Genomic DNA, 12684 nt, shown 5'->3' on the forward strand with positions numbered 1-12684 from the left:
AGGAAGTGGCACTGGAAAGTCACCCCAGAGCATGGTTTTATTGGTACAAAGGATGAGTGTTACATTACACACAGGTTAGGTAGTATCAGCTTAGAATGGGCTAAAATGCTGTCATGTTAAYGTTCATCTCCATACAGGATTTTATCACACAGACGGCATCTGGTTACAAGGTGGAGTATTTATCTAAAAGAAACTTGTGTAATGTARTTACTAACCTTCTAAGGAAGCAAAAACAACTGAAGATTTGGATGAAGCACAATTTCACAATTAAATAAACCCGTATTTTTAAAATGTTCAGTTAAAAGGATGGTTGAAAACCATTCTTGTCTCTCATTAGCATCACTATTTGGCTTGCACAGACAGAAAAATCAGTKAAAAGCTGCTAACAGATATAGGAAATTTGGGAAAGTTGTTTATTTACAAATTCAAAATGGTACTTACATGCAAAATTTTTAGAAAAAATATTTAACATCTGCTGTTACAAGAGACTTATTAYCCAGAAGAAATGATACCATCAAATGACTTCATCCAATTCTGCAAAGACTGATGAAGATGCAAGAAGGGCCAAGACTGATTTTAAAACATAAAGCATTATTTCCTTATTCCCTTAGAAAAAAAGTCAATATTTTTTTAACTTACCATTTTTGTTCATATCCCAGAAGACACAGGTTGGCTTAGGATCTTCCTATGAATACATGAGAAGTAAACTTTTATACCTCTTCAAAGATAAATTTTGTCAACATAAACGTTTACAGCAGATGTTTCACTACTTATGTTTTTCACTCAATGAGCAGAAGAATAAATACTACTTGGTTTGTTCAAATTTCTAGTTTCAAACTAGATCTTACTCTTCTAGAAAGACAAYTCTGCCCAGAAGACCATAAAACATAGCACCGTTCCTCTGCACTTTTCCTTTTCCACACACTAAGACTGATGAATTAATTTTATGGTCTCACAGAAATTATTTGTGAGTATGACGTCTTTACAGGGTCTAAGTATCAGTAACACTCTATTCAACTGGCCTTGAAACTGAGCAAAAGTATGCTGAACTGTTTTTTCTGACCTTGAAATAATCTTTATAATAAGAAGTAAAGTTAATTGAAATGTGAAAAATATCCCATCTCAAGATTAATGGATCAGTTTCTTATTCTATGAATGTTTTACTCATATCATATTTTAACATCTTACTTCATACATCTCACTTTATACATCTCTACTGTTATTGTCTCTTTTGGAGTAGCTACTGACCAACATATCYGAGAGTAGAGCCAAGCTGACACTTGAATGATTGTTCACTGAAACAGAATACGCCAAAAGACTGCATTTGGGCTTCTATTTCCCTGAATTAGTTCTAGTAATCTTTTAACAGTGTGATTCTGTCCATTCTTACTCTGCAGGAAACCACATAACAAAATACCTTGACGAGTTATTAAAAAAGTAATTCACGTTTGATCAAGGAATTTAAGTCATTCCATAAGTTCCAGTGTAATAAATAATGTCACTGGTCATGAACTATGGTTTTATCTATGGTTATTGGCATAGAAATTGCCTCAAAGTGGCATAATTAATGGTCTTTCASATAAATGTTAAATCCTGAGAAGAGTGGGAATGTGAGGACGGGAGAGGTTATTTATTTTTAGGTTTTATTTGACTGCTTTTGTTTTAGAAATATTACTACCATTTGCATTCACATTCTTACTCAAAATCTATCCTGATAAAAGACTTTATGTTCAGCCTTTATTACATATAATCTTCACTTCTTTTTCTCTGAATAATCAATCTCCTCTTACCTGAACTTTGGTATGCTTAATTGTAATCTTCACATAATCCTGAAGGTCCTGAATTGTTATGTTTCCAATACTGCAGGCCACCACAAAACTGGTCAAGTTGGCAGGAGTTTCTGGATCCTTTGAAAGATTTAGAAAAATATAATAAATGCTGACACAGCTCAGGACATAAAAGTCAAGAGTGCTCTCAGTTTTATTGTTGTCGTGTGCCAGAATAAATACGCTTTCAGCATTTTACATGTTTGATCACCCAATATAAGAACATGCTGTCGAACATGTAAAACATGTAAAATCGAATTACAGGTTTGCCTCATGGAACTTCCTCTATCTCCCTTATTGTCATAAACATATACAAGCAAAATTATAGAGATTATAAGGCAAAAATATCCCTTTTAATCACTTTGATTCCACCAGATTTATAACTATAACAATGTACCAGATAAAAAAACCATGCTCTAATTCCATCATTTCCCTAAACAAGTATGAGCTAATTTTATTATTTTACTATCAATGATATTCTTTTTTGTAGATATTAAGTTTTTGGATAATAATCAGTTTTCTGTGTATAGCTGCTAAATTATCTTCTATCCTACAATGAATGACCAAGAAGTAATAAACAAACTCGAAGCAATATTACATACTGTAGGAGATAATACCTTCTGCAAGGCCTTAATTGATGGAAATGTAAATAAAATACCGATGTTGTCACTGAGCGATGCCATTCCTAACCAGTGAAAAAGCATCAGGTTGAGTATTTTTCAAAGGAATATATTTTTCTTCGAAATTGTTGATCTATTAAAGTGGAAGTATTTTGCAAATGCAATTCTTTTTTGATGAACTTCCACTGAAATCTGCTTAGTTATCTGTCTGGTCAGCCTTGTGGGAACTGGATAGTTYGGACTTCCAGGACAGATGACAGCTAAAAGTCTGCTGCTACCCACTTCTCAACAAACTGGGCTCCTGAACTACTGAAATCCCCAACTCTTTTCAGTCCAGGAGTTTGGTCAGCTTAACAAAAATATCAGAYATCCGCTCAGTGGTGAGCTCATGAGATCCCATCACTCACGAGAAACATAATATTTTCAGTCATCAAATTCTGGTTATACTTCATTTCCTAAGGACTATATCCAAGAGTTTTCAAACACAGTATTTCTGAGTATGAAGTTTATGAAAGTTTCCTAAAAACTTGAAATCATTGACAAGGAAGAAAAATGCAGTTTACTAGYCAATTCTTGAGTATTCAACAAGATAAAACGTCTTTGTTACCACTTAACTTTCAGTGTCTGACCCAAAGCCCATGAGAGCCTTTGGATAGATTTCTATGGGTTTCAGTGGGTCCTGTCTCTACCAGATAATAAAAACTAAGAATAAACATCAAGTAGTCTCTTTGTGAAGGCAATTTGATAGCTTCTTCCTGTTTGTCCTTAGAAGGGAATTAAAATAATATGGGCATTAAAATTAAATACAGATGACACTGCTTATTTAGCTATAAGGCTGCACTCAGCTAAAGATAGGGGGAAGCTTTTAGCCACTAAAATATGCAGATGTACATAGCACATCTATGTACTCTGATGAAGTCGGAGTTAATGACAGAAACTTTGACTAGTGTACACGTCTTTACAATTCCCATCTRTGATATTAGCACATTATTTTCACGAACTCAGAACTGAAGATAAGGGTAGTATTCTTCTGATGTAACTTTAAACAGCAAAAWGTAGTTGTCTGTCCCTGAAGCAGGTTTCTTAACATAGTCAATGAAAAGAAACATACACTTTTGGGGCATAATTCATCTGACCTATTTTATACATGTAGGTAGAATGTGGTTGCCTAAATGTAAGTGTCCATTTTAGAGGTTTTAGGGTATCCTGCCTGGTCTCCAGCTGCTGCTCCAGATCACTGGTCTCTTATAGGCTCACTGTCACCTCAGGCAGCTACCGCTCTGTGTCTCAGGTGTTGCTATTCTCCTCTGTCTGGGGGACTGCATCCTACTGCCATCCTCCTCCTACACTAGGATGAGATGTATCATGCTTAAYAGGGTCCATTCCTCTCCATTAACTGGCTTTGAGGGTATCTTGCAGACAGCAGTTCACACACAGGTATCTTCAGTGAACACACATACATTTGGTGAGATGAATCCCACCCCGAACAGCTTAAATCAATTTGTCTTCTAAGTAATGCCATCATCAGATTTTAATGAATGGCAGGATAAAACTCACAAGCATTCTCTCAGTTGCAATTAAAAAAATCCCAGTGCTGTTAAGTATGATGTCTCACTGTTATAGTGAATATTTATATGAAATAAGCTAATAGCACTGTGATTTCTTAAAATTTCAGTCAGAATAAAGTATATTTCTAAAACACTTTTACACTAGTGAATATAGTTATTAGGTTTGAGATGGCATGTTGATCAATTTATTTTATACTTCAGGTTAATTTAATAGGAAGATATAATTCTGACATAAGCTACCACTTTAGCTAGCAATCTGATCAGCAACTACTGAATAATGTTTGGAATTCTCTTCACAGAATGGCAATTACTTAAACAGCACACACAATGATATTTTTATTATCAGGAATAAAGCACACCTGAGGTATTTCAGAACAGATGACATGCTGTTACTATTCTAATAATAATTCTAATGATGATTCTAATAAATTAGAATAATCTACCTTAATACAGGCTTACAATAATAGTATGCTAAAACAGAAATATTAGCATAAAGTAGATTCAAATGCTGAAGAACTTTTTGTGTACATTTCTTTCTCTTCTTGAACATCATGAATTTAGAATTCCTCGTAATACACACCATGCTTACCAAAAAACAATTGATAYGTTTACTAAATCATTGATAATGTTTTTAGATGGACTAAAATATTTACTGTTCATTATTTTTGCTGACTTGCGCTCCACTTCTACTGAAATGAGTTATATGAACAGTTTTCCACATTTAGATATGAGATGACTGGCCACATTACTGTTTCTGTCTGATAGTCATATGAATTTGGAAACAATGGTWATTAATGAAAAATGTGAGTTTTGCACATATTTAATTATTTTGGTTGAAAATGTCACCCATAAAAAATTTGAAGAATAAGACTAAAATTTTGAGGAATATTAGCTGCAGATTTTATTGCTTCACCTTCCSCTGACTTACCAAGTATACTTAGAAACACATTCCAGTACCATTAAGAGACACGTGAGATGCACATACGTATCAATTTTACAATATCTGTTATGAACACAGGCATGTGCTTTTATTAGTTTACAATACTCACAATCTGAACTGTACACTAAAATCTAAAATATAAACACAGAAGAAAGAGGAGAGAGAGGAGAGAGAGGAGAGAGAGGAGAGAGAGGAGAGAGAGGAGATACCTATATGGTTAGTGGGAAGACCTCCTGACAACTATTTTATTGCAATATAAATAAGATCGCATGTTTCAACTTTATATGATCTTATACCATTATGACAAGCCTGCTTCTGTATTTTTGGCCTTTCTTTATTAAATGTACTCATCTTGTTTCTCTTAAAAGTGGGCTTAAAATGACAGCTATTTTAAACAGTTAAAGATACTTTAGAGTGTATTTCAGAAGGCAACTCGGGGTCATGGGTATTTTCTTGCCTAGACTATCTGAAGAATCTGGATACACTGCCAATAAAAACGATAATACAGGGACAACACAATACTACAGAGTTTTGCGGATGCACAAGAGCCAAAGGTCACTTGAAATACTAATGGGAAAACAAACTCAAACTTTTTGAGGATCCGCCTGCAGTTCATTATGAAATGATTTCCTTCTCAATGAACTATTTTTTAGTATAGGTGTGTTTTTTGTTTGTTTTTCTAAGCTGTTAAACTCTAWCTTTTTTTTTAGCATATATCATGCTGGAACAATTTACAATTACTGTACACTGGGACYTAAATGAGAAAAAAAACATATCTACTTAGATTCTTCTGGTTTTCAGGTACAAATACTGTTACCTTTATTCCATAACCATGTTGTCTATAGAAACATCCAGGCAATATTAAACAGTGTGCTTGCGGGAACACATATGTATGAAAAGAAGAAGAGTACATGTAGAAATAAATATTCTCTGGTTGATGACCATAGCCCAGAGTTTTAAACTGAATGTAAATGGTCCATTGGGTTAAGTGTCAATCAATAATTTTAAGGAAAAGARAAAGACACACCATTTAGCTGTATTATAGGCCAAATTCCCAGCTGAGAAAGAACCTTGCTCCACTGAACATCAAGGCCCTCTATCGATGTACATCAGTAGAAGATATGGCCTTTAAGAAGCCTTGCTAATTTACTGTGATTAYAATTACCTGGAATCCAGTTTCCCCTTAACTACTCTAGGCATAAGTTCACCTTGTATGTGACAGGAACTTGTGGTCAAATATCTGACTGTAACACAACCTGGGCATGACAGCTATTTTGTCACTCTGAATTCATAATGTTATTGCTAATGCCTCCATTTGCTACCATTTCATTCCTATGACTCACTGACTCATGAGATGCAGCAAAATGTTTACACTGTAAGATACTGTAGCAGCTGCCTTTGATTCACCCTAACTGAAATTACTTTCAGCACATTCATATTTACCTGGAAAAGACCATTTTTATTGAAGAAAGTAAACTGAGCCCTGGATATAACTTCAAACTCATCTTGACTTAAATTCTTCAGTAAATTTGATGGCAGAACAACAGAAGCCAAGGCATTTGTCTGATCCTTGTCAAAATCTATCTGTAAAAGAAAATGTTCAAAACAAAAAGCATATCATTCATTGACCACAACCGGGTTCAGACCTTTCTGCAAGGAGATCTAGACATGGGACTAGAATCATCAACACTAATATGACCTGTAGCAAAAACTGATGTAATAAAAAATAGGCTTAGGAGGTCCCCTCCTTCCCTCCAGTAAGAGATMAGGCTTCTCCTACAGGAAAGTTGCAGATGAAAAAAACTCCTTCACTGCTATACTGATGATTTGCTGTAATAATTGCAGCCAATAATTTTGATTAATTTTCAGGACAGTTTTCCTCATACCAAACAATGTTAAGAACAGAAAGATATGCTTTGAATCTTTTTTTCTTGAGCTGTATTATTTGATCTGCACATAAGATCCATAGACACATCATTTCTCCAGCACATCCAATTTTGTGGGGGCTTGTCATACTAGTACTTGACATTTGACTTGAGCATTCTCCACTACCTTCTAATAGTTCCTTCTTCTTTCTACTGACTGTGTAGAAAACTTCCAGGACTCTAAACTCACTTGCTTTGTGCAATGTCTTAGTACCGTTCTCTGCAAGCAAAGTAGCTTGCCCTCATATAGCATTTGTGTTGCATCTTGCTCATTTTCTAGCTCCTTTGTTGCTAGGCAACAAACGCATTTTGTAATCACTAAAGCAAAAGGAAAAAACTAGCTTCTTTCTAAAACAGCCCTGTAAGCATCAATGCAAAGCAATGCACTCAGTAAAAGATTTCTAGTGTAAAGAACTTTTTTCTCCTACAAGTGCCACGTAACACTTTTATCTTTGTAAGATAAGAACTTTGACAAACTGGACCTCCACAGAGCATAATGTCATTAACAGGAATTGATTTTGTGGTGGATTCCACAGAATCAAAAAACACATGAAGCACAACTTATACTTAACTTGTCATAAAACACTTAAGAGCCATTCATCTTTAGGCATGTCTAATCCACAGACAAAACCATAAGGATAAAAATGGATCAAATGCTTTGATTTCTTCCTCATCCACTTACATACACTTTTTTAAAAAAAAAAAAAAAAAAAAAAAAGATTTAAGATTTCCTGAGGCTTCGCTACGTGGTGTGACACAGGGCCATGACGGAAGCTCAGCTATTGCTTACTGAACTGCTCTGCCTACAGGGCAGCACCAGCTGAGCTCCGGGAAAACAGCACACACAGTGGTGCCCCTACTAACTGCTGCAGGCCATATTTGCTTGCAGCGCTCCTGTTCTAGGTGGCTACGGTGGACTTACTTACCTCTGCATGAAATTAGAGTGCACAATGTAGACGTCGTTACAGTGAATGTCTCACACAGCTATAGAATTACTGTATGTTTTTCATTCTGTGATTTTTAAATGTGCTATTTTCTATGTTTCTATTTGGCAGCTTAGGTATAATCCATATATAAAATTGAGTAGCTAACTTAATTCCTCCTGGGATAAGTCTTTGCATTMACTAACAGACAGTAGCAATAATGCTTGCTAAACTCTGTCCTGGYTCCTTATAAAGATTTATTAAGCTCTTATCAGCTTTTCTAGTTTCTATATTACAGAAGGGAGACTTAAAAACAACAATTAAGAGACACTGCTCTACTATTTTGTGCTATGTAGCACAGAAAAAGGATTTTTTTTTATCATCAGTATAAGTTTAATCACTACAGGCAACATGTCAAATATGGCACAGTGACSTAACAAGACAGCCGGAAAGTAACGAGGGTGCAAACTTGTATTTCGTTATCTACCACACAGCAATTCTATGACTACATGCTCTCATACTATGGGTGTACCACCTTACCTATCAAGAAAAGGGAGTAAGCAATGTCATGTTTGCTATATAGTAAAAGTGTTAAAGAATTTTACTACAAGATGAGGAAATTCACACTCCTTTCACGATCAGTCATATAACACTAATGCACTGTTAACTAATAGGAAGTTACAAGTCACAAACTAATTTATTTAAAGTCTAGGCTCAGGGCAGGTTTAGCTCAGTTGGTTAGAGCACGGTGCTGCTAATGCCAAAGTCGTGGGTTCAATCCCCGTATGGGCTATGCTGAGGGTTGGACTAGATGATCTCCAGAGGTCCCTTCCAACCTCACTGTTCTACGATCTATCAACTTACTGTGAGTAACAGGTACCCTTGGAAACTAGTAAAAYATGGTTCATAGGTATCTCCTAATARGGCTAAAAGCACTTGAATAACAGGTTTTCAAAGGATAAATCTGCCACATTAATTAGAAAGCATGCATCTGATAAAGATATCCCATTAGGTATTGTCTGCAAATAGAATGGAAGAGGCTTCTATAAAGAGGTATGGATAAATTACAGGAACAATTTAATAATACGAACCACCAAAAACTAACTTAGTCAAAGGTTTGGCAAGAAACATAAAGACACAGGGAGCTAAAATAGAATTTTTCCAAACTGCTATGGATACATTTGCTTGATACCTACTTTAAGGGGAAAAAAAGGAAATAACATTTGGAAATATTCTGACATAAAATTTGAAGAGTTTAGGGCTCCCTGATGACCCTAGGAKAGATCATCACATCACCGGTGAACAGCTTGGGCTTTCACAAGGGAATCTCCCTCCAGTAGGGATAGCAAACATCTTTCCTGATAGACACGGAAAATATAAGCTGTGATCACAGCTGCTGCAGACATTTCTGGTGGGGAGGATGCTAAGAATTCTCAATCAGCTGTTGGAAACGTTAAAACCGAGAATAAACTCATGTTCCAATAGGAACATTATAAATAATTTGATGGAGTTTGGATTTTGTGATTATTTAGACAGTGCTACAGTAAACGATTCCAGGGCAAGAAAATTCCTGGATGTCCTCAAGCCACAGATGGTAATTCTTATTATACATGTAGAACATCCCATATCTAATTTCAGAATTTTTCCTTTCCTCTTTCCATAACTACAGGATGAAATTTGGAGGAGAAAYAACCAACTATTAAGCTTCATTAATACAACAGTCAAATAAAAGTATATTTACAACCATCAAATATTTCWAATACAGCTGATTCAGATGAATTTTGGCTAAAATTTCTATGAATATAATTGCATTAAAACCTGATTACATTAAATCTATTTATAGCTATTCAAACCAGCATTTGAGATTTGATCCAAGTCTATATAGACCACATGTAAAAAGGTCTGTAGCCTTTTAGATTACCATTAGTTTTGCTAACAGCCTTTCTTACTGTTTTTAATTTCTATGGTACATAACACTTTATAAAATGATGATCCATTTATTAGGATTCCTGTCTCACCAATTCATTGTAGCAGTGAATTTGGTTTCATTAGATGCTCATACTCTAATTATTAGCCTTTAGCTGTTATCCATAATTGTTCCACATGTAAATTCAGATTTGATTCCTCTGGTCCAACAGATAGTAGATTTTTTAATTTTTCTGTTTCATCTTTTCTATATGTTTCTCCAAGTAAGTCTCATTATATCTGAAGGGTAATCTAAGTTTAACTTAAATACTTAGGAGATTACATTACCTCTGCCATAGACTTCTTATRTAACTATGAACAATATAACAAATGTTTACAAACACATATATGCAAACATATATATATATACACGCACATATATTATTTTTTTTAAAGTCTAGCTACCTCATTGCCACTGATTTCCACAGGAAGTTAAGAAAATCTCAACAGATGTTCATCTACTTCTCATATGCCTAAACAGTTTCTAGATGTGGCTTTGTTTATACCTTGTCTGTGTTGTCCACTTGTGAAAGATTTTTCCTCATTTGTGAAAAATAATTTTAAGCCTCAAATGGTGTTGTGATGACAAATATCTTAAATACAGCCACCTGTCTTRATACTGTTGCACTAGAAACTATTCTGCACTTTGAGTGATCTCTCTTTATTTTTGTTTTGATTTGATCAGACAAACTCTATGTGAATGTTYTGAACACCACTGGACATCACAAATTGTACTATAAGCCCATGTGTGGGCAACAGGATCAGCCCTAGGTGTTAGCTGTAAATGTCTAAACTATACTGAAAGCTCAAATACTTACYGTATCTGTTGAAATCTATATGTAGATGCATACATTTAGCTGTCTTATTCTCAAACTGAAACTCATCAGCAGAGTTGTGATAGCATACAGAAGATTCTTAAAAGTTATTTTTCCTTTTCAGTAGCCCAAAACAATGAAAAAAATACAGTAAGTTCTAGATTTGTAAGCAAAATATTTTTCATCAGTATGGAACACATGGGTTCATCTGGGTTTCCTGCTACTCAAGGAAATATTAAATTGACCTGTTTGGATGACTGCAGAAAAAAGGGAATAGAGTAGTAGGGGGAATAAAGGGAGTTCTAAGTGGTTGCACAGTACTCACAGGAAATAAACTTTGAACCTCAGATGCATTTCACATTCAAATACAATTTTCATTCTGTACCTGAAAATCAGATGCATTATTCTGTGGACTGACACTAAAAGAAGAACCTTTGAATGAAGTTGAATTTATAGAAGATACTCCAAGTGCCAGGTTTCGTGTTGAAATGCTCATGGATGGTCCAGTGAATTGGATCTTTAGAGCCAAGGCATCAATAGTTTTTAGAGCTCTAAAAGCAGAAAAAAAAAAAATCTAAAAATTGAGGACAGAAGAAAAAAAACTATAGTATTGTCTGTTCTCCATTACTAAGACCACTTTCTTATTATTAACTGTCTTTCTGTCACTCACTTGTGTATTCACAAGGAGACTGTCATACTGTAAAYTTAGGTACCTCTGCTGAAAACAAAAGGTTTTGATTGACAGAAAATATCTGACTTTATATCAAAGGCTTTGAAACAATCTTCCAGTGATACTTAAACCTATRATGTGTCATTTTTCAAGAGACTTCTTTTACATCAAAATAATTTACCTTTGTTATGCACGTTAATTTTAGTTTTGATAACTCAGGAAGAACCTTTTGTTCATCTCATCAAATTCTTTTTGATGGAAATCAGAAGAGTTTGTTTTATTGCAAATATTTGTCTGTTTATGGAAGCATGAATCCATTCTTTACGGGTAGTGAAACCGGTTGTTCTTAATAGCATTTCTCAAGTACAGAAATACTTACTCTGAAGATGATGCAGCCAATACACTGTCTGAACTTGTTAGAATATTGGAAAAAATTGTCACCACGGTAGAACCCAGAGATTCATCAATTTTCTCATCATTCACAATTTTTTTGAGCTTCTGGACAACATCATTTACTTTGTCTGAAGTTAGCTGCTGTCCTTCACCAGTGAGATTCAAAAGCTGATTGGCAATATCAGCTGCATTTTCTGTGAGTGTACATGTAACAGGAATAAAAAAGATAAAATAATTTATATTAATACTGAAGTAAATCTGATTTTTTTTTTACTCCTTGTTGAAAGCTAGAGCATGTACTTGTAAGAAACATYAGTGTTTACTATTTTATCAAATTTATAATTTTATGAAAAAGTATACAGAACCTGTGGCATCTTATATGCTGTCCTCATTGGCTGTGTCTTTCTTTTCCTTAACTTCATCTGAGTTTGTAAATCAGAATAATTATAAAAATGGTTTTGAAATGAAAAAGGAGAAGTGAGGAATAAAAAGTGTATTTTCTCTCTTTTTTTCTCCTTATCGCATCCTCCAGCAGCTCTTTTTCATTCTTGAAGTGGAAAAAAATGGGTCCCTGGGTCACTATTGCTGACAAAATACTTACTCTTTTAAATTCCAGGCAGAAAGTCTGATCCCACTGTGAATGATTCCTGTACATTCAGAGGACTACACTCCTGTTCAGAAGGTTGGAAATTGTAGYACAGAAGCAAATTTCATGAGAAAAATTTTACTAGTAAGGAAAGTTTGATATTGTGTGCAGTGGTAAAGTATTAGTGTAAATTATATGCAAACCATATGTTTGGTATCACCTATATGGAAAACTAATGCAAATATTAATATCACACCACCTTAAAATATTTGAGACATTACTGGCTATTCTGAAAGAAAACTGCCCTTCTTTAATTTGAAACTGGTTGTGTTCTTTAATACTGTGTTTTCTAATGTAGCTTTTGTTACATTTAAAGAAACTGCTCATTCTATATYAAAAGATGTTTTCATATAGCCTGACTCTTAGTATCCAACATAATCAACCAAGTTAGGT

General features: G+C 34.6%; 1 protein-coding gene across 1 annotated transcript in view; it reads right to left on the minus strand.

Annotated features, from left to right (window-relative positions):
* ADGRG6 (adhesion G protein-coupled receptor G6) overlaps positions 1 to 12684 on the minus strand; it is a 117736-nt gene that overhangs the window by 23681 nt on the left and 81371 nt on the right. Inside the window, exons 13-17 of the mRNA XM_085299272.1 lie at positions 11632 to 11839; positions 10968 to 11133; positions 6398 to 6538; positions 1791 to 1907; positions 640 to 685 (exon numbers count right to left, since the gene is read on the minus strand). Of these exons, the coding sequence (XP_085155398.1) occupies positions 640 to 685; positions 1791 to 1907; positions 6398 to 6538; positions 10968 to 11133; positions 11632 to 11839 (678 nt within the window). The remainder of the gene's footprint in view (positions 1 to 639; positions 686 to 1790; positions 1908 to 6397; positions 6539 to 10967; positions 11134 to 11631; positions 11840 to 12684) is intronic.

The sequence above is a fragment of the Rhea americana genome, unplaced genomic scaffold (genome assembly GCF_003343005.1).
Source record: "Rhea americana isolate MKP2758 unplaced genomic scaffold, rheAme1 scaffold_149, whole genome shotgun sequence".
In the NCBI taxonomy this organism is placed as follows: Eukaryota; Metazoa; Chordata; class Aves; order Rheiformes; family Rheidae; genus Rhea; species Rhea americana.